Source organism: Anguilla rostrata, chromosome 2, assembly GCF_018555375.3.
Source record: "Anguilla rostrata isolate EN2019 chromosome 2, ASM1855537v3, whole genome shotgun sequence".
NCBI lineage: Eukaryota > Metazoa > Chordata > Actinopteri > Anguilliformes > Anguillidae > Anguilla > Anguilla rostrata.
In genome coordinates, this window is record NC_057934.1 from 2,550,523 (window position 1) to 2,575,992 (window position 25,470).

General features: G+C 47.0%; 1 protein-coding gene across 5 annotated transcripts in view; it reads right to left on the minus strand.

Moving 5' to 3' along the window:
• Nucleotides 1-25,470, minus strand: part of sh3pxd2aa (SH3 and PX domains 2Aa) — an 83,932-nt gene that overhangs the window by 5,409 nt on the left and 53,053 nt on the right. For 2 of the 5 annotated variants that reach the window (XM_064315323.1, XM_064315351.1), the window contains exons 7-12: nucleotides 23,026-23,154; nucleotides 9,299-9,412; nucleotides 5,703-5,786; nucleotides 2,170-2,287; nucleotides 692-1,023; nucleotides 238-294 (exon numbers count right to left, since the gene is read on the minus strand). In XM_064315323.1, the coding sequence (XP_064171393.1) occupies nucleotides 238-294; nucleotides 692-1,023; nucleotides 2,170-2,287; nucleotides 5,703-5,786; nucleotides 9,299-9,412; nucleotides 23,026-23,154 (834 nt within the window). The remainder of the gene's footprint in view (nucleotides 1-237; nucleotides 295-691; nucleotides 1,024-2,169; nucleotides 2,288-5,702; nucleotides 5,787-9,298; nucleotides 9,413-23,025; nucleotides 23,155-25,470) is intronic. The other 3 variants (XM_064315339.1, XM_064315331.1, XM_064315344.1) reach the window with 3 other exon arrangements.

Below are 25,470 nucleotides of genomic sequence, written 5' to 3' on the forward strand. Positions count from 1 at the left end.
AGTAATACTTTAGTTAATTATAAACACTGCAAACTCCAGTCACACTTTGGGTTATTTCCCCGCATAATATAATGAAATGTTAGCAACAGAGAAGACCGAGAAGTAGTAACACATCACCTCATAAATTCAGAGTCGCACTTGAGTTATTTCAAAATGAATTAAACCCATAACTCATTAGTAATGGCCTGATTCACGCGTTAGCACCATTGTGTAGATTGCGTCTCGCACGAAAAATACCTGAACGGCGCTTGCACTTTAACCTTTGAAGAGGTGGCATACCTAAAGCCTGTACGCCTACACAAAGAAGAGATAAAACCATGAGCCAGAAAGCTACCATTACTCAAGCCTCCCCATTAAAACGCCTTTTAGCGTTCACTCAACTGTCACCAGGCTGCATACCGGTCCAAACAGTATAAATAATTTTTGCTGCGGTGGATACGGTGATGTGAGTGTGTGTGTGTGAGAGTGTGTGTGTGTGTGGGGGGGGGGTTTGAGCAAACCGCCTGACAAACCCTCAGTGCCAGACAAACAAACTTCCAACAGACTCTGGAAAAGTCTGGAAGCCATTTCGCCCGCTATTTCAGCAAAAAAAAAAAAAAAAAAACGGCCATTTGTCTTTTGGAGTGTTTGGACGAGGCTGACGGGCGTGGGGCCTGGGGGGTGGGGGGGATGGGGAGGGGGCGGAGCTCACCGATCTCCACGCGGTGCGGGGCGATGCGGGCCACGGCAGGGGACCCCGGCTCCGCTCTCCCCCTCCCGTCCAGCAGGGCGGCGCCACTGCCGGGGTCCTCGCAGGGGATGGGGAGGCTGATCTCCCTCTTGGCGGCGGGGGGCTCCTCGGGCGTGCCGTCCGTCTGCACGTCCTTCTCGCTCACCGCCTTCTTGTTCAGCAGGTTGCTGATCTCCATGATGTTCCCGATGATCTCCACGGGGCCCCCCAGGGTCTTCTTGCGTTGGGAGGAGAAGTCCTCCTTCATCTTCTTCAGGTACGAGGCGGGGGCCCAGCCTTCCTTGCCCTGGTGCCTGAGGAAGGGACGAGACGAGACGACACACCGACAAGCCGTCAACAGCGCCTGTTACCTGCAGAGGGGAACGTCCGTGAAAAAGGCTCCCACAGGCCTTTAGAGTAGAGCCTCCTGCAGGGAGCACAGCGCTCTCTCACACTGAATGACTGTCATGCGGTTTTAGGTCAGCTGGACAGACCTTAGAGCTTCCTATCAGAGAGCACAGCGCTCTCTCACACTGAATGACTGTCATGCGGTTTTAGGTCAGCTGGACAGACCTTAGAGCTTCCTATCAGAGAGCACAGCGCTCTCTCACACTGAATGACTGTCATACGGTTTGAGGTCAGCTGGACAGACCTTAGAGCTTCCTATCAGAGAGCACAGCGCTCTCTCACACTGAATGACTGTCATACGGTGTTAGGTTAGCTTGAGAGACCACTCTGGCAGGAGAGTCAGGACAGCCCTGAGAGAGATGCTGGGTAATACAGAGCTCTGTGTAAATACTCTGCACGCGATTGCTATCAGGTCTGACTCCACACGGTCCACACAGACAGCTCCACACGGACAACCCTCCCCCCCGCCCCCGCCTCGCCCCACCCCATGGGGCAGACGCAAACAACAAACAGGAGATGGACAGATTACGCAGGAAGTGGAGGTTCACGGAGGACGAGACAGCACAGGGACCGAGGGAACTCTGGGACGCAAGATCGTATTTTAGGCACAAATGAGCTGCGTATTCTGGAGGGACAGACTCTTTATCCACCAGCAGCCAGTTTCCCTTCCACAGCCTTTCACTGCCCACGACTGGCCCTGCAGCACAAAGACCCGGGCGTACTACTGGGATTAAAATGTGATTGGGTTTCTCAAACTCTCCAGTCAGACAGGACGTCTGCTACCTCAGTGCATTGCTTCAGTTTCAGCAGTTATAATGCTTGGGGAACAGGGCTTCTCACTGAGCGCTAGCAGGCTAAATTCCCCAGGTGGAGCACAGACTGATACACTGAACCTGAACTCAGCTGAACCTCGACTGCAGTAAAAATGCAGCTGCATAAACAAATGGTACGTAAATATATAAAAGTCACTTGGGGTAGGAGGGTCAGCAAAATTCCCAAAATGTAAAACGTCCGTATTCCCGCAGTAAGAGTGGAACTGCAGGGGTCCTCACCTGATATACCACCATCCCTCCAGGTTCTTCTGGATGACCTCCACGGTGACCCCTTTCTCGAACCCGATCTCGTCCTTCCCCTGGCTGCTGTACGGCTGCACGGTGATGTACTTCTCCTCTGTGGGCCCAGAGGGAGAGACGGAGAGAGAAGCACAATGAGCACAAAGACTAATTTAATCAAAGACTAAAACTAAATTTCCTACCCACAGTACTTTTTTTAAAACAGTTTCAGTTACGTCAAAGCCCGACTTTATGACTTACAGGACTCGGCCATCGCGAGGGCTGCGGTATCTCAGCCGAAGTATTCGGGAGGTGTACTTTTACAGACACGCTGCCCAGGCAGGACTGCGACCCACCATGTTTAACACGCTCAAGCTGCAGGTCAGGCGCAACCCACTGGCCGAGACGAATTCAGGGGCAGAAGTCAGCGCTTAGCTGCCCCCCCCCTCACCCCCCCACCCCCCACCAGACCAGCCTGTCCAGCGGAACGCTGCCAGCCGACATCCCGAAGACGACCCTCTCCCGAGGGCACATTCCCAACACATTCCCGAAACATTCCCGAAACATTCCCAGAGCCGGATATCCCTACAGGGCGAAGCCGTCTGATTCCAGCCCAGCCTCCCGTCTGGCGCTGTCGTCGCTCAGGGAACGGCGTTCCACACACTCTCAGTCTCAACGCTTCCGTCTCACTGTGTATCAGCGCTGAGGCCTTAACGCTGAGACCTTACTCGGGGAGCTGCTGGGGCCGGGTGATAAGGGCGGAGGAAACGCCGAGATCTCAACTGATCCGGACTGCGAGCATCGCTCCTCAGAAAACCGATAAGAGCATTTCAAGGGCCTTGAAAACAGATTATCTGAGTTCAAAAAACGAACCTGAAAACTGATAATCTGCAAAGAAGAGTAAAACCAGCAGCAGAGAGATATACCAGGGATTATTCATCAATCGCCTGTCACAACAACGCTGGTTGGAAAGTGAGCATGACAGACACATTCAATAAAGCCCGAACTGTGGTATTTATTTACTTACTTTTTAACAGGGAAAGGCACTGAAGCACCCCACCCCCCACCTGATATATTACCTCCGCTGTTTTCCTAATTTTATCATCCGTGAGCTCTGACACCCTGAGAAATGGCAGAGTCGCGACTGGGCGACCACCGTGACCTTCGACCCCGGCTGCGCCGCTGCGCAGCTGCGCAGAGACGGGGGCTTGATTTGTAAGGTCCCGAAAGGCCGGAGAGGGGCGTGCACCCCCCCCCCCCCCCCGCCTGTCATTCCTGCCTGGTCAGGGTTAATTACCGGAGCCGTACAGCGAGGCCGACCCGACAGGGGTCGCTGAGGGGGGAGGAGGGGGGGAGGAGCCAAGCCAGGTCACGCTCCCATTCGCTCTCGCTCAGCTGGGCCAGACAGGAGTCTTGACACACGGCCATCATCGCTGTGCCCCAAATGCGATTATCAATTCTGAAACCGATACGAGGGGCGGAGGAACAGGGAGGGGTTTCATCAGTAGGTTCTCTTAGAACGTTTTTTCTCAAATTCTAAGTCAGCGTTCTAGAACTCCGTTGCTTTCAGTTGCCAGCGGTGATTGTGACATCAGCATTAGAACGTTCCGTTAAGAACAGCAATCGAACGCTAAAGATTTCCTGTCGATTCACACCAGCCCCCCAGTATTCATACTCTGAGTGTATCAGGAGGGGAAATCGATGGTTACCCCTCTAAGTGGCTCGTGGAGGACCAGTGAAGCTCCAGGCCAGGAGTTCAGAGCCCTTACGGTGCCTCCCCCCGCCCGACTCTCCCGCCCCGAAAAGGGGAAACTGTGAATAAGTTTCCCCTTTTTAACCACCGAAAACACGAATCGCCTGGCACCCCCGCGTCCCTCTCACTCTCTCCTCTCTGCCACCACAGGCGGGGAAAAAAAGAAAAAGAGAAAAAAAAGAAAAACGGGAGAGCGAACGCACTGTCAGGAGCAGCCGACGGTTTTCCCACGGTCAGCAGTTCTTTCACGGCGGGGTTATTTTCCGCGGCGGAAAAAGCCCGCGGGGCTCCAGGCGGCGTTAGTTTGGTAAACGCCGCCAGCCCGGAGCCGCGGCTTCTCTCTCTCTCTCGCGCGTCATCCACCCCCCGCGCGTTATTTTACCCAGCACACACCCCACCGCTCCGCTCACACCTTCCACCGAAACCGGAGGAGGACGCCAGCGAACACAACGCAGGCGTTTCATGGGTAGCCTGTTCATCGAGTTCACCCCGCAGAGGCATCGCCTTCATCAGAGCGACCTTTTACGGGCCGTTTCCTCCACGAAACTCAGCTCTCTCTCTCACCAATGGCCGTTATAAAAAGTTATAAAACCTCTGACTTTGGTCCACAAGTCTGCAAGTCAGTAGAAATTCTTTATTATTGGTGGCTGGAGGACAGCCTGTCTATGTGCCAGGAGCTTTATCGATGAATAAAACACATGGGATTCACCGGGAATGACTGGCAGAAGTCCCATTTTGCAGAAACCACACTTTCAACAGTCATAAATTTACAGTGACACAACACATGAAAGAGACACAGCACACGAAAGCTGCATGGCTTGTTCAAACCAGGGTAGTGTAGCACACCAGTCAAATCAGTGAGGAAAATGGCGGGAAAAAAAAAATTTTCCACCGGATTTCAGAGCGATGTTGCCGCCGCTGCATGCTTCGAGCGGCCTTCACAGCAGAGCGAAAGAGAAAAAAAAAGTGAAAAATTAACGTTCATCACCTTCACCCAAGTCAAACCAGCAACATGCAGGAGAGATTTCTAGCCCCAGTAAGGTAGGTTCCTTGTGATCGCCAGTGCTCTCCAACACGGAGAGCTCGTGTGGCAGTACCCAACAGCTAAATGCTCACAGCGAATGCACAGCAGTGGGAAGCAGCTTAGGTTAGCGTGCAGTACTGTCCTTATCCACGATACTCAGGAAAACAATGACAAACAGCAGAGGAGAAGGCAGTGCATAGGCTTACGCTAATCCTGAGACTAGACACTAGACCGTCTGTTCTGCCTGAATCAATGATTACTCAAAGGGAGGCAGAGGATTCTAAGGTAATAACTTTGATTTCCCGGAAGACCAGACGATCTTAAGTGAGTTACTCTTTTTTCAAAAAATATCCATCTGGATTTTCAATATAAAACAGAAGGTGTTTTTTTTATTTTATATCCAACAAATTGGGAAAGGTAGTGTATTAAATGTGGTGATGGGAGCTAAGCAAGGTGGACCAATAATCTGTTTTCCAAATGTTTTTTTGTTCTTAGGTTTTGACTTATCAAAAACCATAAAAAACAAAATGGTTAAAGATTTCAAAGGACACATGCAACTACGTAGCAAACAGAAGGAATGTGAGGATTGAAATTACCCATAACACTCAGTTTGTTACAGAGTCTGCGGTCTAGTTATTATTGGCTGAGTACCGTGGATTCAGACAGTGTGTGATCATGCTGTGGAGGAGGCATGGGTGCAGTTCCTGAAACAGCCACAGGGGGCAGTGTAGGGAGAACCCCCCGGAGTTTCTTCACCTCGGCTCTGCTGTCGGTTGACGATGCCGCCCAGCGTCCATCGCCGGTCCAGCCTCTTCAGGTGAGCCTTTCTCCGCTTAGTAACTGATGAGCATGGATTGGAAACCAAAAAAAAAGGAAAAAAAAAAAACATGGAGAAAAAAAAACCAGGACAAACAAAAATATGTAAAAATTAGTTACATGGAGAAGGGATTACATGGAAGATTAGGAATGGAATGACGCCCTATGGGAGTAATGTCAGTTATTTTAAAGTGTGGAGACCCTTTGTGTCACACCATGTAAAACACCATGGCATGCTAAGTCCTTCTCGCAAAAAAAATGGCAAGAAACCATTTGTTTAGCTGTTCCTGGAATCCAATCAATGGGATTGTTTAAATACACATACACATTGCAAGATGGCAGCGCCACTTCCTGTACAAATTTTTTTTAAATCCTCAGCTTTTAAAAAGAAAAAAAACTTAAATAAAAGAGGTGCCAATTCCATCTGAGTTTCAGATTTGCTGGCAGGCATTTTCAATGCATACAGAGGATATTATGAACTTCTCAGTACTCTGTGTCAGTACTACACAGACCACATATCAAAGGACTGTTGGGACACCAAAGGGTGAGGGAGGAAAAACTTTGATGGGAAATGTGGTTGGGAAAGATGGGAGATTCAAAGGGTTAGTAGGATGAATTTTGGCACTAGATGTCTTTTCTGATCTCCCCTTGCATGAGTTGGCGGTATAATCTGACAGAGCACAATCTCTGAAGCCGGAGAGTGATTTTCACAGAGAAGAAACGATGAAAGGTCCAGGTCACGCTTATTACTTTACAGTAAGGACCGAAACGAGTGACTGAGACGTGACAGTCGTCACCCTCCAGAGAAAACCCTTGAATTTTGGCGGTTGATGGAAGTGTCGCTTTAATTAAGAGTTGCTCATCACATACAGTTGGATGACTTGTGTACTAAGAGCTGAATCCCACCATCCTCCCCCCAGCTCCTCACCAGAACACACCGTTACCGGTGCCGAAGGCTTTACCAGGCGAAACAGAAGACCTGACGGGACAGATTGTCCCCACAGCAGCCAATCAGCATCCAGCTCTGCGCGTGACCTTTGACTGCGATTGGCTGAACGGCCTTACGCCGTCTAAGAGGCCAATCAGCATCCAGCTCTGCGTGTGACCTTTGACTGCGATTGGCTGAACGGCCTTACGCCGTCTAAGAGGCCAGCACGCTCTATGAGATCCGAGAGTTGCACATCCACGGTTAAAAATGTGCCTGCGTTTATCAGTGTCACACTGTGTATGCGGTTTGCTTTCCAATCCTCCATCAGTTTAGCTTAAACGCTAGCATGACAGTGCCAGAAACAGCCTTTGGATCCCAGACAGGACGTAAATCAAGTGCAGGAACTGCTTTGGGTCTCTCGATCTTAGCCAACTATCTGCATATTTATGGACAGTAAGAATAGCTCCAAACCCATCCACCTCCAAACCGCACGGTCAGAAACAGGGCAGACACTCAGGTAAACAGCGCTGTCACACTGCATTCTAGCCTGCATCCTACGTGGGGGATTCTATTCCTCAACGCTCCACAGGTTAATTTATAATTTATCACTTTTCAAACGAGCGGTGAAAGGCTTATTGTATTACAGCTTTTTTCCCCCTCCTATGACACGCATTCAAGTCAACAGGCAACAAGCTGTCAAAGTTTTCAATGCGCAGTATTTTATGGCTGAACAGCGATGAAAGTCGTAACGCACGACATCTGCTCTCCAAAGCGTTGGCTGAGCGTTCGTTTGACGTGATCCCAGAACGCTGTTACGCCCATTAGTGCAGACACCAAGGGAATATTCAAAATGTAACCATGATCAAAAAACGTGACATAAATATCATTTCTCCCCAACCCCCACCTCACTTTCCTCAGTAATCCATATATCACATACATCAGGCATTCAAAGGAAAGTGTTATTTAACGACAAAGACAGAGACTTTTTCTCGAGCAACTCAGCTCACCGCGGATTATATTTCAGTGAACAAATTAAAACTGGAGGGGGTGGGGTAGGTGGGTGGGGGGATGGGGGGGTTAGAGCCCATTGGATGCAGCTGGCCACAAATACAGTAGGGGAGCGTGACACAGAGAAGAGGAGGCTCATGGGATATCTGGCGCGGGCCGTGAGGCGAGGGCAGGCGGGGGGAAACCGCACCGCGTTGAGGACAGACGCGCAGACACGCTTTTTCCACTGGGTGGGGGGCCGGGGCCGGGGCCGGGGGGGGGAGCCCAGCAGTGATGTAACAAAGCAGAGCAGTAACTCCTGCCATCAGCGCACCACGTCTGACCCCTCAGCAGCCAATCAGAGACGAGCCAGGCGGCTGCAGATGACGGTGTGCACTGGGTCAGGCGTCGTAAGGACAGACGGCATTGCTCTGTGGCACTCTTTAAAACCTTTACAAATTTTATAGCGTTTTTGTTTCCAATAGCACAACTGGGCACCCACCAACCCCACCAAAAAAAAACAATTTTATTAACGCACATCACGTGTTTCTGCACTGAAAGTAAGCCGTACTGCACAAAATCTCTTTTTTTGTTGTCTGTGCGGCATGAGCACACCAATGAAGATAAAAACATTTTAGGGCAGTCAACACAAAAGACATTTTTCTTTAAAACAGTACCCTCCCCCCGGCTACAACTGGAGGATTACGACATCCTCAAGGGGCAGGGAAAGAATGCGCTGGTGTGTCAACATCTGCAAAAATGTACAGTAAAAAAAAAAAAACAAACACGAGCCATTTCGCTACATTACTGCCGGGTACCCCCAATGCACCGTAACCTCGGTAATGATCAGCTGACCAGAAGATGAGCCCGGCTTATTATCTGTGTTTGTCACGCAGAGTAAATCTTCAGGCAGATATCTCTGTTACCATCACCACTCTCCATTACCCTACGGGTGGGGGGGGGGGGGGCGGGAGGGGGGAAGTATAAACTTGGTCCACAAGCCCCTCCCCTCCACCACCCCGCTCTAGGAAAGTGGCATTTCTCGGATTGTTGCACGATGATTCAGTGAGCTTCGGTGTCTCGGTCGAGCTTTTGAGGGGGCCGGGAAACTGGATTCGGTTCTCACGACGGCATTGCCTGGAACTGCCATGTTTCGCTTGGTCAGTCCATTAATGGTCAACGCATCTGCACTACTGTGACCCTTAAAACGTTGGGGAAATACACCAGAACTACACTGTTATGTTAAAATTAGTCATTTACCCAGAGTCAGCACTGGGATTGTCCAAAATCGTCCACAAAAGGAAAACACTTTCTTTTTTTTTTTGGTTTGCAGAATAGACCTTGTACCAATAATTTGTGTGCACAGTATCATTTGTAAACCATTTCAGAGAACATCATTTGCATATTTCAATCAATACCAAATAACACGCATATAAACAGGCACAGGTACATCCTTCGCTGGTCTTGATAGTCTTCATAACTATCTTCTTTAACACAGACTCCAGTATCAAGTATCAGGTAAGTGTCAGGTAAGTGCACTGTGCTGTTGAAGCACAAACTGACCCAGGTGAGGCTGCAGAGGGGTGCTCCACGCACCCGTGGCTCGGACCGGGACTCTTACCTTCCCCCGTCCTGGAGGTGCTGAGCTCCAGGTCGTCCCGCGTGCCGCTCTGAGAGTCCAGGTACGTGGCTGGGACCCAGCCCTGCTCCTCCGCCGTGCTGACAAACCACCAGCCTGCAGGAACAGCACACACGCACACTCAGAGTCACTATTCTTTATTTGATTTTCCATTTCATCCTATGCAGTGGAAACACAAGCAACGGGGATGACTTGTATGTTGCTAAGAAGAGGGGAAACCCACAGCATTATATAAAATGTCAAACTTTTTCCATTTTGCTGAATTTTGTAAACTAAGTTCCTGAGTCCACGGTCTTGGTGGAGAATGAGGTACAGTTAGGGGGCGAGTGGCAACACAAAGTATGGTATGAACTGCAAGAAAAGAGGAGGATTTAAGCCCGCAAAGCCGCGTATTAATCTAGATCCGATACGTTGGCCGGGTCCCCGCAAATCAGTTTAACAGCAGGCAGGTCCCTCTGGATGGTAAAACAATCAGCACCACATGATGAGGGTAGACCCATGCCAACGGTCTGACATGGGTAACACGATCCAAGCGGCATTCTGGGAACTCGTGCCCACGCACCGCAGAACCGTTTCCCTGTCCACCCCGAATACCGACACCCACGCAAATTTATCTGTCGAGGTAACCAGATCCCTTAAGAACCATAGGCTTCCTTAAGAACCAATCACCCAGTAAAGATGACATAGAACTTGGCTGACTTTGAGAACTTGGGAGAGACCGCAACACCTATTTTTAGAGTTTTCCCATTTCACAGAATAGCGACTTAAGTGCGGGAGAAAAATATTAGTTCCATTCGATAGATTTTTTTTCCCCCAATATTTTTTTTTTCTTTTGGAAACATGGCACAAAAAGGTCTTAAAATTCAGACGCATAAAGTAAATCGCTGTGGAAGAGAGCACCTGCATTTACGCATGTATGGGGGCAGATTTTAATGGTGGAAGGTAAGAATATTCTTTTTTCCCCCCCCTCATCTACTGACCTCAAATGAACAGTGCGAAGTTTATTTTGGTCTCCATTCGCATTACTTTATGGAACATGGAGCAGTGACGTTGGAAAGCCACACTTTACCACACTCAGCAGTATCACAGACCATTTGGAAGGTGCTTCTTCGGGGGGTCTTTTGTGGGCGCAACGCATGGAAATAAAATCTGTCACTGAGCCAACAGCGAGCCAAACCGAAAAGCAAACTGGGAGGAAGATGAAATGAAAAAGAAAGAAAGAAAAAAAAAAAAGCTTTTAACATCTCCTGTTTTCCTTTGTTCCGTCAGGATTCTGGTGTTTTCCCAATGTAAGGGCAGCTGAGCTGGTCTCTTTCAAGTACCTGCTGACAGACCAGTTCAGGCACTTCCTTGACAACATTTGGAACCAATGAGGCTTGCCACAGAGCTTCATAAATATCAGGAGCGGGACACGTCCGACATGCTGTCGCGAGCGTATTATCGCAAGTCTTCGAGTTGGGCTAATTTATAACTTTCAACTGTCCTAAGTAACCACACATCTCGCCCATAAATCTAAGAGTGTGTGTGTGTGTGTAAGAGAGAGACTGTCCGTCAAGTGGCCACCAACTTAACATAAAAACCCCTCAGCAAAACCGCCCCCCCCCCCACCCGCCAGAACCCAAAGCAGGGCTTAGCTCCATTTTGAATAACGGACACAAGAAGCCACATTCATAGCACTACCACCCTGAAAGTTAAGGTCCATACGAAACGGCTGGGGGAAATACCGACTCAGACCCCCCCCCCCCCCCCCTGACTGAATGGGACACTGTCTGCACCCCCCTGCCCTCGATGCCCCCCAAAAGACTCAACACACGACCAATTCAATAAAGTCTACTGTCTTTATTTTTTCAGCCACTGTAATTGCTCTTAACCACGCACACTTGTCTTGGCAGAAAAAAAACAACTTCTCACTGCGGCTTCTGAACCAAAAATCCTGCAGCAAATTTAAGATGGACTCAATGGACTCACACTTCGAGAAGACGCATTTAAGCTTGGTCGAATGCACAAACGATTGAACGGATCTACTTTCTCGGTTAGCCAAATCAAAGAATGAAATAAATTGTTCTTCGGGCAGACATACACCGCCCACAAAAAAAAAAAAAAAAAAATATATATATATATATATATAAAGCAATGCAATATAAGGTAATAGCTACTGTAATTACAGGAATAATTACACCAACAGTGCATCCATAAATCTGAAAGATAACCAGTTGTGTCAGCTTTGTTTGAAAGTTCCCTCCATTTTCTTTACCTTGTATAATATACAAGTGCCCAAAGTGCAAGCAAAGCAAGTTACTGAGCAGACAATAAGAATCGGTCTGGATTTGGCCCAGTGTCTGGCTCTGGATCAAGGACCGGACACACCGCACAGTGTCTTCAAACTCTCGGGAGTTAGACGGCAGCTCTGACAGGCCGCGGGTTTCTGTAAGCTGAGGAGAAAGCGCTCGGTGTAAACATGAGCACGGAGACTTCGGGCCGCGGTTCGAGCGTCCCTGAGAAGCGGACGCTTCCCTGCGCGAGGCACCGCTAGCTGCTAGCGAAGGCCGCTAACGTTTTTTGGGGAAACGGGCCCCGCAGACGTTTACACTCGGAGGCCGTGAGACGGTTTTTTGAGACGAGGCAAGCTTCTGGAATTTTTTCGCCTTCAGACAGACGGACAATAAACCTTGTTTTCACAGGGATTCCGTCCTTGAGAAGAAAAAAAAAACCCTGAATCAGACTTTCTCATTCACAGAAAATGCCGGTTGAATTCGTGTGGGAAGTTCATCTGGGTTTGGGACAAAAGGGTCTGTGTTTCCACCAAAGAACTTCAGAGGTTTCACACCCAGCGGATGCAATCTGACCTCCACGTGAAATGACTGCATTTACCTTTTGCAATTATGGCAAAACACAAAAATTATTAGAAATTAAATATTTAGGTATGCTTAGTCTTCATTGATATGATCGATCCACTTCCATTCAATAAGGCATCCTTAACCAAATAAGAACACACTGACAGTTACCATCACAAACAGCACCCCTTTACTAATGAACAACCTTTGAGAGGAACCAGAAATGGACGCACACTATCACACCCCACGGATATGCCTTCACACCAGCGGTAACACCTACTCCGCCCATTAAACCGCACACACAAACTCCACACCAGTCCCCCCCCCCCCCACAGTGCCACACTGATGCCTGAACGCGGGGGGCGGGCTCACGCTACATCACGTAGCCGTAGCAGGTGCATTCTGTAAAGTTCGGCTTTTTCCCAACTGGAGTTTGTTCAGGTCAAACAACGCCGCAGCCCGGGTTCCTCTCAGACCTCTCTGTTTTCTCATAAGGGCGAGCCGGCCGATGCCAATGGAAATACCAGTGTCATACGCAGCGGGGGACACTGGCAGCTGTAAAAACAAAAAGAAATCACCAGGAAAGAAAAAGAAAAAGAGAGAGAGAATACTCCACCAAGGGCCAGCTCTCTAATTAAATGCACATTCACGCACATCTGTCCATACAGCACTGCGGGGCGAAGCTGCCGTTTTAACAGGTAAAAGCAAACAGCATTTTTTTATTTTATTGCTGAAACCCCATTATTTATTTATCATAAAATTTTTTATTTTGCTTAAGATACCCCCCCACTAGTTCCCACTTGGTCAGTACTTAAGGTGAGCTAGCTAAACCTCAGAAGAAGCAATAAAAGCTTTCCTGAGCACCAAACACACTCACGAGTTCTCATTTCCTGACTTGGTCATATTTTATATTAAACAGGTGGCGGTTCTGCGGTCAGCTGACTATTTCTCAACCTCGCGCAAAACAAGATGTAAGGTAACGCAACCCCCACCTGAGTATATATCCCATCCACCATACCTAGAGCTCACAATGTGAACCATTTTTCTATGTTGCATGAAAAGTTGCTGAATGAACTGTTTTAGTATCATTGCCTGTGCAGGGTAACAATGTTTACAAATTAACTCTAGCGTTTGAAGAATTATAAGTATATGCATATGTATTGCACACATACAACATTTAACATCTTCCAAGAGCAAACTGCCATAAGATTATGGACATTTTTAAATAAATATGTTGCTACGATTTATTACGACACAGATCGATTGTAGGTTGATTGAATCGGATTGTTGCCCCATGAGCCAATACATCGTTCCGGATCAATATATCAATGTAAACATTTAGCTGTTTGTAAGTCAGAGAGGTAAGAACAAAGTTGATTGAATATAGGCAATGATTCCACAGCAGTCACTGATAGGCTGCTGACGACCAGCATCATGGACTGAAAAGCTGAAATGTTTTTCATGATCTAAAGAATCAAGGCTAATGCTTATCATATGTTCCAGCAATTCCTCAAAGCTCAAGATGAATGGAAACAATCTCAATAAAAGTCTTGTATTTTTCTAGTTTTTTTTTCCGTCCTACAAATTTCACACCCTCTTTCCGCGAAGACGACGGACGACTCGGGCGATCGAGGGATGAGCACATCTGAGTCATGTTAGCGACCGCGGCGGCAGCTGCTCATAAAGCTGGGGAAGCACAGCAGGAGACTGCTGGGAAAAAAATGCCGCTCCAATTACCGCAAGACTAACGCAGGGCCGGATAATCACCTGCTCAGGTGTGTGCGCATACACACACATGCCCACACGCACACGTTCATACACATGCATGCATGACCACACACACACGTTCATACACACACATGCATTGTACTTCTTGTTTTCAATTTGGAATGACCAGTTGTAATCGTAGGTTCCATCCCATTTCTACGTCACACTCACATCAGTTCAGGAGGCTGCATTCTACAATGGCCAGCCGAGCCAAGCAACTGCATGTTCTGCCAATGCAGCTCGCACAGGCCAGAGAAGCTGATGTTCACAGGACATTGACTGAAGCAGGGAATCCCTTCCTATCCCTTTGAAGAGTGTGCTTTTATTGGAATCTGAATTAGCGTTCTAAAACTCCAGGGCCTTCAGTTACCAGCAGCAATTGTTACATCAGCATTGGAATGTTCAGTGAAGAACATTCTAATCGTGCATTTTTTGGTCCGACAAAGGTGCGAGGTCACAAATACATGATAAGAATGTTCTTAACAGAACATTCCAATGCCAATTAACCGATCACTGCTGGTAACGGAAACCACTGGAGTTCTAGAATTTGGAATGAAAAAAACATTCCAAGAACCTGCTCTTCGAAGGGTTAAAAATTGAAGGTCTCCCTGCCTCCCCGGGTGACGCTACAGCCAATTAAGCACAGTCTGTCCGTGCCAGCGCTGGCATGGTATGGGTCCAAACCTCAGGGCACTGCACCAAGCCAAAGTCCCTCAACTGCATAGACAGCTTGGGAGGTAAAATCAGATTTATATACACACTATATGACCAAAGGTATCTGGACACCCCTTGGTCTGGGGTTATTTTTCATGGTTTTGGTTAGGCTCCTTAGTTCCAGTGAAGGAAAACCTCAATGCTACAGCATACAATCACATTCTAGATGATTCTGTGCTTCCCTAACAGTTTGGGGAAGTCCCTTTCCTGTTTCAGCATGACAATAACCCCGGGCACACAGTGAGGTCCATACAGAAATGGTTTTGTCGAGAACGGTGTGGAAGAACTTGACTGGCCAGCTCAGAGCCCGGACCTGAAACCCCATCCAACACCTTCGGGATCAATTTGAAAGACAACTGCGTGCCAGGCCTAATCGTCCAATCAGTGCCCAAGCTCACTAATGCTCTTTTGGCAGAATGGAAGTAAATCCCTGCAGCAATACTCCAACATCAAGTACAAAGCCTTCCCAGAAGAGTGGAGGTTGTTATAGCAGTACAGCGTGGACCAACTCCACATTAATGCCCATAATTGTGGGTGAGATGTTGGAATGTCAGGTGACCACATATACTTTTGGCATTGTAGTGTATATGTTACATACATACAGGCATAATCGACATCCATTTTCACTACAGAAGACATTGCATGCCTTTTGCAAATCCTTGACATTGAACTAAATATTTCAGAAAGAAGGTTTCTATAATCAGTCTGTCCTCAAGGAGATCAAATGTCTAGTTGTGTGCATGCAACAGGAAAATCTCTAAAATTGTGAAATGCCTAACACAGCATTTCCACACACAGACAGACAGATCAAATGAGGTAAAACTTAAGACAATGCCAACTGAGGCAAACAGTCCTCGTATGAGTTAGTTTCTGAGGGCTTCCAAGGCTGGTACTAATGCAGATATTTATAAGAGGAGAGAGTCAGCAGATGTTTGGCTCGCACATCAAAGCCACAAGATCCTATGTACCCCCCCACCCCCCCCCCACCCCACCCCCTTCCAAGAAAGAAGGGGAACACTCCTTTCACTTTTTTTTTTTTTTTTTTTTACAATGAGGGGGGAAATGGAAACCTAAACTCTACATAAATGCTCGTCTGAAATACTTGCCGTGTGTGAATGGGGGGGGGGGGGGGGAACATACACAAATTGTTTTTTTTTCTTCTTTTACCCATAATAGACAGCAGATTTGCCACTGAGACAGGAAGCAGCCGTTTCAGATTTGAACGCGGCGACCCATCTGCAGAGTAAGCAGCCTTCGATACAGAAGAGGGGAGCAGACGAAAATAGCACCAAAAAAGGAGTGCGAGTCCAATGCGGGACACACACTTCTGGCGCCTCGTTTCGCTCCTGTCCCACAATGCTCTTGGATAGAGTCTCTGTAGAAGCAACTGACAAGCTGCCTTAGCTGTTGCAATTATTACCTTTCATTCATCACTGGCTCAGTTCACCCCTTTGATTCGTGTTATGGTCTGAGCTTCATGAACGTCATAGTCACACGTTAAATAATCGGTTTGCAGGGGTGCGCATGCATGAAATTAATTTATATATTCCCATTGCTTTCCAAAACAGAACAATACCTTTCGGGACAGGTTTTCTTCCATTGTCAAGTCAAATCTTGAAATTATGGAACAACTTGAGAACTGCTCATAAAAACTACTCCTTTTGTCAGTGTTTGTGGGGGAAAAAAATGGAAGCACAGTTCCAATCTCGAATATCTGTCTAACTCCTTTACTTCAAAAATGTGTCATTGGGAGTATTGCAGTTGGAATCCAATAACATAATCGTTATCGTTATTCCAGACATTCTACCCACGGCACCATCTCGAGGTCAAGCCTGGTGGGAGAGGACCGTTTAGATAGCTTTACACAACCGGGGTTATCTGATATTCGCTCGTGACTTCGCTGGAAAGGCACATTTTATTTTAAATTCCTCGCTTTACCGATGCCATATAATCTAACAGAGCTAGGGGAGGACACGACCCTCTCTCGACAAAGCTCAGTTTACACGCTTTAAGTTTTCATAAAACGCCGGTCAAAGCTGGCTCTGCGGTTCCGTTGCAAGTGTAAGGCGATATCACGGGAAGTAACTTTCATGAGCCGCTGTTGACAAAAACAGACACGGTCGGTGTGGGCAGGTCGGCAAAGACCCACCCACCCCCGGTGTTATGAGAGCGACGTGGATCCCCGGTGTGTGGAAGTCTTATTTTAAACCTTCCCTTCAAACACGGGGCATCTCCAGAGTTCATTTTCCCCGCGGCTGATTGAAGCAAGCTGTTGCTGCACACAGAAACAAGGCTACGGCTCAGTTAGCCGCCGGCTGAGAGATCCTGCCGTTTGAAACGCGGGGCATTCTTGTACCTCGTTCGGTCCCGTGCTGCTTACATTTTGAAGCCGGTCCGAAAGGGGAAGCGGAGCCAACGTAAACACAGTCCACTCGAGATTCGTAACAGATTTCTGACGGGATATCTGAGTTAGCACGGGCAAAGCCTGTGTAACTGAACACTTGGGAGGTAAGCAGCAAGTCAAACCCCTGCAGAACAATAACTGCAAGACTCTAGCTTTTCACTAGCTTGTGCAGGGGCGATAAACAATAAATTATACTTCTCACTTAATGAGCTAAATGAAACACTAAACAACACAATCTGTGTGTTGTTGGTTTCTACAGTCAGTATCACTAAATTATGAGGTAGTGCTTGTGTATCCATTACGCTGAAATAATGAACCCGCCGTTTTTAACGGCTAACACTGGCAGAAACGATACTTTTCCATATTTCCTCATGACTGCTCCAACCAACGAAAAGGGAAGCCAGAAGCTCTCTACCTTTGGCAGTCGCTTTTACGAATTTACAGTATCTGAAGTAGGCCTGGATAATGTAGTGAACAGAAGCAAGGCATTAATTGACACTAAAGGAAAAGATGATTTGACAGTGTGGTCCTGCGGTTTGGAAATCGGGCTTATAACCAGAGGGCTGTGGGTTTGAATCACAGACAGGGAACTGCTTTCATACTGCATTATTTTGTGTTTTGTAACCTGAATTGAATAACAAATAATAATATTAATAATAATAATTATGCTATTCATTCTCTATTTGAGTTTCTTTTTCAACAGAATGCTTCAAACGGGCATGGTTCAGAGTTTGGAAAGTCCTGATTTGGCCCATTTTCCAATATTTTAGGAGTTCTGGCACTTGGAACTTCTTTTTTTTTTAAACCCCCGTCATTCATCTTCTGAGGAAAACAAGCAGCCAAAGCCAAGCTCACTCACGTCCTGCTGAAGCTGACCACTTCTGAACCTCTGCTCATTTATTTCAAGGAATGAATTCACCGAAGATATCCACACTGAGAAACCTGACAAAGGACCAATACAAAGGACCTCGCTGTCACCAGCGAGTGCTTATGAAATAAAAGCAATCAACGACAATAATGAGACTAGATAGGTAAATATCCCAAAAGTATTGGGACAGTGACACAATTTTTTGTTGTTTTGGCTCTGTACTCCAGCACACTGGATTTGAAATAAAACAGGGAATATTAGATTAAATTGCCAACTGTCAGCTTTAATTTGGCTGCTCAGCTGTTTCCTGGCCAGCTATGTGTCTTTGCAGCATGAATTCATGCATAATCTAGATGTGGCATTTTCATTTGGAGTCTGTTGCTGTTGTCTCTCAATATGAGGACCAAATAAGTGTCAATGCCAGTAAAGCAGGCCATAATGAGGCTGAAAAATCAGAATAAATCAATTAGAAACCTGGACAGGGCATTTTTGCAGCAGTTAACAGGACATTAGAACTTTCATTCACTTTGTTTAGCTGATGATGCGATTTTGCTGATATACCTACATGTGTATCTATATCAGCAAAAGATTGCTGGCTCAGATTTATGGCACCCATACAGAAGCCACATCTGTAGATGCATTACTGAATTTGCCAGTCCTGGGCAACTCTGGTAGGAAGAGGCTTGTGTTAAGTAATCTGTGTGGAATGTATATTGGCGAGGAACAGTGCACTAAAGCATAAAGATTTATCTTATCAACATCTGCCTGGGGTTCCCTGGTACCCTTTCAAAGACTGTTGTGGAGCTCTGGCTCCTGTTAGCCAACACAGATATCCAGCTATCCAGACCTCACACCCAGACACCACACAACTGATGAGGTGGTGGGATGAGAGATCACCGTGAACCCCGAGCAAACGCTCACGCCAAATCGTCAGGAACGGCTTTTAAAACACACACGAGAAAATCATAGAAGAGCGTGAAGCACTTATCATAGTCCTAACCTGTTAAAAAAACCCTTTGATTTATTAGATATCAGCATTAAGACCATTTCTTTGCTTGGAAGACTTCTTAATCCCAGGCATGCGGTGTGACTCTTTACAAATTCTATGCCAGTTTACACAGCTGGATTTCTACCCAAGAAGCTCACTGAACGTATTTTTCTCCAGGGCGCGACAGCAATGTCTCACCTGGGGATTTGACAGGTGATTCACGACCCCTGAAGTTGGGTTATTCACCGACCAAACCAATAGACCACAGTGAGGTCATAACAACGCGTGGTTTTCCAGCCATTGTAACACAAGATATCCAGCATGAAGTTACTCTGTCCACACATGTACAGCGTGAAGCAAGTTATTTACACTGTTCTATATAAAGCCATGACAGAATTTTAGATTCGAAACACCCCGTCACACACTGCATTAAAAAAAAACTGGAACATATTTGTGCGTAACATGAAATGCTGCCTAACACACTGGACGTAACCAAGTCTCACATTACAGTCTGCGATTCAGAGATCAAAGTGCCTCCAGAAATAAAGGCGCACGTCTCAGAGTGTGCAATAAAACTGGAGAAAAATCACTTGAGGTCTTAAATTCTTCACAATTCTTTTTTTTTTACACACACCTGGGCCTGTTTGCGTTGGCACCGGGTTCCGAAGTGATGTCACCAGTGTTCCAGTTTAGACTGTTTCCAGTAGAGGAGGTGTTGTAGTCTGAACACATGCACCACCATAAACTTAAAAAGGCAGGTCAAGCGGCACGTTCTGGGAACAATATTCGTATGAAACTACACTACTGTACGGCGAGCTCCAACCCAGATCCGACTGCGTCCTACGGAGTGGCAGTTTGGAGGGAACCGCCCACCCTGGCTGGAAATAAAGCGATAAAAGATCTGGGGGAAACACACAGTTTTCAGTACCATATTATCAGTGGCATATTATCATATGGGGTGACAGTGTAGTATAATGGGTAAGGAAGTGGTCTTGTAACCAGTCACTGCTTCGACATCCAGGTGGGACACTGCCGTTGTACCCTTGAGCAAGGTACTTAGCCTGCGTGGCTTCGGTACATATCCAGCTGTATAAATGAATGCAGTGTAAATGCTGTGTAAAGTTGTGTAAGTTGCTGTGGATAACAGCATATGCTAAATGCCTGTAATGTAATATCATCATGGCAGGCTGGATATTCTTCAGTCAGTCCAACAAAAATTGATGTTATGCGGACAGGGCTCTGGATTTTCATGGTGACTTCTCTCTATTCAGTGAAATTACCTCAGTAAACATGTAAGTAAAAGAAACAGGCCTTTGGCGTGATATGTGGTCTCAATGGCTTCAGTGACAATATTATGACATTCTTAAAATGACATCATAAGAACACTGCCCAGTCATACACTACCCAAACCACAACTTGGTGAAAAAAATGAAGGATAATTCATATTCAGATTTAAAATAATACAGTACAAGAAGCCACAGAAAAGGCATAAAGCCGGTTGCTCATCTGTAAATACACGTTATGTGTCAAAGTTAATTTATGGTGAACAATTAATTGAAGGAAAAAATAAATACAACTTTAGGCCAATGGCTGTGTGTACGATTGTGCATTGAGCACAATGCACTGGAAAAACTTTATACCCTTTGCTGTCTTTATTTATAAAAGGGATCAAATTATTTGCATTTGAGCAATAATTGTTATCATCAAGAGTGAGGCAAACAGTCGATCGAGCGGAGAACGTGAAGCCGTAAAAAGTTAGCAGAAGGAATGCACAACTTCCACACAGTATCACTTACTTCATGAACTAGGCTTCAGAAATGAAAACTTCCTCATCAGATTCTACTCATACCACTGAGCTGTGAGGTCACTTCCTGTGCACCATATTTATACACAAAGAGTCTGCAGCATGAGAGCTGGATATTTTTTTCCTTTTCTGTCTTCAGTCTCTTGCTTTGTTTCTTTTTACTTCTATTGTGGTTAATAATCTATTAGACAGTTAACCGCTTTGAGCTAATTTGCTTGACAGATTTTTAAAAAAGGGAATGCAAAACAATTCTGAGTAACAGCCTCTACATCACCCAAAGTAATTTAGTGATAAGTGCTTTTGGAAATGAAACGGTCTGTGTAAACAGAGTTCACTTCCGGCCAAAGCTTGGACCGTTGGAGCAGCAAACGTGCGTGTCTGCGTGAAACGGGTGCTGAAATGGCATATTTATGACGCGTGTTTTCATAAGCGAAAGGGGGCTGGCCCCGCCGTCTTGGTCAACCGACTCCGTTGAGCCAGTCCTTCTGAAGCTCATGTGAGCTGTCCGTCACGTGGAGAGAGAGCCCTTCCGCCAAACTCACTTAATCAAGAGTGGCCATCGTGCGAATCTTCGCAGAGGCCAATAAATCAGCGGACAGTGGGGCCGTTAGCAGGACGCGGGGCACAATGAATGTGTTCATATCCAGGTCTTGCTTGTTTAAGTTCTCAAATGCCCACAACAATGTTTCAGAACGGCTTCCTGGCGCTAACATCCAGCTGTTGTGAGAAGAAAGATAAATAGGCGAATTCGGGGTGGGGGGGAAGGTCTGGGGGGGCGCCCAGACACTTCAAAGCAGCTTGTCTCCGTTCTCTTTCCTAAGGCCCCCAAAGTGTGGAGTTTCACTTGAACCGTGCGTGAAACCCAAGCCTCCTCCCCCTTTCACTGAGGAAGACTATCTGTCTGAGGGGGATTTAAAGGGACGGGCCGGGCAGAAAAACATCACTTCCCCTGGAACAGCTAAAACTGCCAAGAAATGTCTGCCACGGAAAAAAACAACGTGACAAAACGACAGAATTTTTAAAAATGAAATGAACATAAACAGGACCCCCAGAACTGTTCAGTATCCAACACACGGCAGGCACAATCTGCTGTTCGCATACCGAAAAACAAACAATAGCCTCTGATACTCGGAACAAGCATTTGTCCCTTCCACTCGAGAGTCACATTCTACAGGGAAGGGGGAGATGCATAACAACTACATCATGAAATATGCACTCTGATCAAACTTTTTTTTCCCAATCGCATTATGCAAACATAGGAATCATGATACAAAAGTGATCTCTTTGCCCATATTCCTCAGCTAAAATAAACAACTCCATTCAAAAAGAAGGCAGAGGTACTGGAAAAGCAGTCGCACTGATATACAAAAACATCCAGTAAGAGAATAAAACAGAAGGGTAGGTTGAGCATTTGGGGTACACAGCTGTCAGAACTTATGGTAGAAACAGCAGCTAAGTCATCAAACAAGCTAAGCATTAAGCAATCTCAGACGAAAGCAAGGCGTGCATGTGTCCCAGGAGAAGTTTCTTCTTTTCTTTCACAAGAAGCCTTTTGTTAGACCGATAACACGTGAAACATTTCCGATTTATTTTTGACAGTGAAAAGCCAGGGTCAAAGTAAAACGAAGTGTAGCATTTAAAATGTAGGTCAACGCAGCCAAGGAAGCAACAGAGGGGGGAAAAAAAGCAAATTAAGGAAACGCTGAAACTGTCCGCACGACGTCTGTAGTTTATAGGAGTGTTCTATTCTGTCTTCCTCCCTATGTGCATCTGTACTGAATTACTCAACCACAGACGATGCCCTAAATCACTGCCCTCTTTACACGCTGCAATCGGACAACGTTCACGATGAATTTCACAAAAACATCATTAATAGTGGGGACATTGTGTAACCGCAATATTCTCTGCATTTCTGGACTCGTCCCCAAGAAAGGAAAGGAGAGAGATTGCCTTCTCTCTACTCTTTCTCTCTCAAGTTTTTTGTTGTTGCAGATATGAGCACTCAGCATGCACAGCCCTTTCCATTAAAGAAATCTGCATAATTAATATCTGTGCCTTACGAGACATTCTTGCGGCAAAAGGCAACATTCTGGCCCAACGCCTAAACCAACAGGGGGGTGGGGGGGGGGGAGCAGCTCGGACGGCAGGCCAAAGTCAACCTCCAGATGGAGCTAAGACACAGTGTGGAGATTGAGGGCAACGAGAGGAGGGGAGGGGGGTGGAGGGGGTGCAGGAGGGGGATTCTTGAGGACAAAGGGGAGACGGGGAACGCGGGACGCGCTACGCCACGCCGCGGACGCCGCCACCGCAGCCGCCGGCGACCCACTCACCGCTCTCTGTCTTCTCGATGACGTCCACCAGCTCCCCGGCCTGCAGGCTGATCTCGGAGCTCTCCTGCTTCTCGTAGCTGGCCACCACCACGTACTGCTCCAGCACCATGGGGTCGGCGCCGTCCACGCCTGGGGACGGGAAAAAGCACGCCGTCAGCCAGCTCCCCGCCATGGCGCCGCCGCCGCGCGAACGCCCGCCGGCCACCCGGTACGCCATAGGCCAAGTCCTCGGGGGTCCCCAGCCAATCAGAACGCAAGCTCGGCTCAATGCATGTTCCCCAGGGTCTGGCCATATAGCTCAGTCTTCCTCCAGCCCGCAGAGCGGGGCAGGCTGGCATCTGAAGGAAAAATTAATATTTAAAAAAAACGCCATTGCAGAAAAAAAAAAATTATAATAATTTTTAAAAATTTTATTGTCCGGGGGAAGTTTTTTTTGGGGGGGTAAATAAATTCCGTTTTGGTGGTTGGGCCTCCCCCATAGTCCGGCGGGCGGCAGAGAGGGAGAAGGCGCTGCAGACGGTCGAGGACGGGACGCGGGACTGGAGGACTAGGAAAGTTTCCCCTGGAAAATAAACAGCCTGCAAAACGACTCCCTCTCTCCTCTTCCAGGCTGGAGCGGGGAGGGGGGAGGGGGGAGGGGGGGGGGGGCTGAGCACGCCAATCAAACGAGTCTACACTCCAGTCCTTAAATAGAAACATATGAGTGGGCCGGAGCTCAGCGGAGAGGCCGGGCCTCTCCGTTTATACGAAACACAAGAAGAAGAAGAAAGCCTTTCACTCCGAGTTTAGTTGGTGGAGAGATTCCCCCCCCTCCCTCCCCTTTCAGATCTCGGTAATGACTTCTTTAGTTTTGTGCGGTAATACGAGTGGGCTCAGAGTTTCAAAGAGACACTTTTTACAAAATATTTCTTGCTGGAAAGAATTGAGCACACAGGGGCATTATCTCAGACCGTTTAGGATACACAAACTTTTCTTTGTGAAAAAGTGGGTGGTTTCAGTGGATAAGCGCTGCATACTTTTGCTGTGGTTGTATAATTTTACTGGCTACTGGCACGATTGCTAATGTACATTCAGTGGTAATCTGCCACTGCAAGCAAGCTTTATAGAAATTTCCTAAATAATTATAGGCAAATCTGCGCTCCATATTCTAATGCTGCCATGCTGCATTACATAAGCCATCACACATTTACGTTTCTGAAAATATGCCCTGTATAATTAGCATAACCGAAGGATTTATGATGATAAAGCACCACATTGGTTTTTGTTTTGTAAGACGTGGCCTCTGATAATTTAGATAATCCTCGTGTTCATGGCGAGACTTCCTGTTTGAGAGCACTCACAAGTTAAAAGTTTACAGCCCAAGCAAATGACACCGACTCAGAGAGACTTTCTTTTCCCAGAACAGGCAGGTTTCAGGCTCTTGACTTTCCATTAAAATGGCAAATGTGCATTACTGCTACACCATTCATAAGGAGCAATCAAGATGGTACTGAAGGTACTGATTCTGCAGAGCCTTCTCAACTCAGTCGTGTATTCCATATTATTCCCTTCTGTAAATTAACTACAGGATAAATTAGGGTTTTATGAGAACAACATGTGACAAAGTGTCTTTCTCTCTGCAATCGTGAATATTTCTGAAGTTCCATTTCATTTTCGATATGATGCCATTGCTCCTTTTCGATGGTTTCAGAAGGATGGGGGGGTTACAGCCTTGTTAGTGTATAAATAACCAAAATACTTCACCGCATTTTAAAACAATGGGATTGGGTCAGGAGTAGAATAGGCCACAATGCAAAAAAAGCAAAAAATGTAAATAAAGTGCACTTTCCTGGCGGTTCTGTTGTTCGTGGGCATTTCCACAAACAACTCGAAAGAAACGCTGGACAGGAGCCGCAGAAACCCTGGAAACATGCCGTGTTTTCTTTGGGCAGAGTCAACTCCCCGGTGGACTACAAATGGGAACGCAAAATCCGGACACACAATTTGGGAGACGTGGTAGGGAAAGCCGTGTCAGACGAGCGTGAACACGGGCTACAACGGGTTGTAACAACGGCCGGAACAAACGACCGAAATCAAACGCGACGTCGCTAACGCGTCGCAAAGACATACGTGAATATGTATGCGTATATGTAAAAGCATTCGCTCTTGTTCCTGGGCTTGCAAATGCGTCTAGGTTTATGAGAATCCTATCCCCAACTACAATATGAGAGGTGATAATGCTGGCGATGGTATATCGGCCCACTGCCATCCTGGGCGCTAAGATGGCAGCGTTGAGATAGCCGCCAGGCTAACTGGGCCCTCTAATCAAGCTGTAAGAAAATAAACACTTACCTGGATGTAAATTTACAGGATATACAAGGGGTGGGGTCCGCACTGGGGGGCCTCCACCCCCTTCCCAAATCTCCCAACCTCTGTTCTGTATTGTATGTGTATTAGGACGGGGGG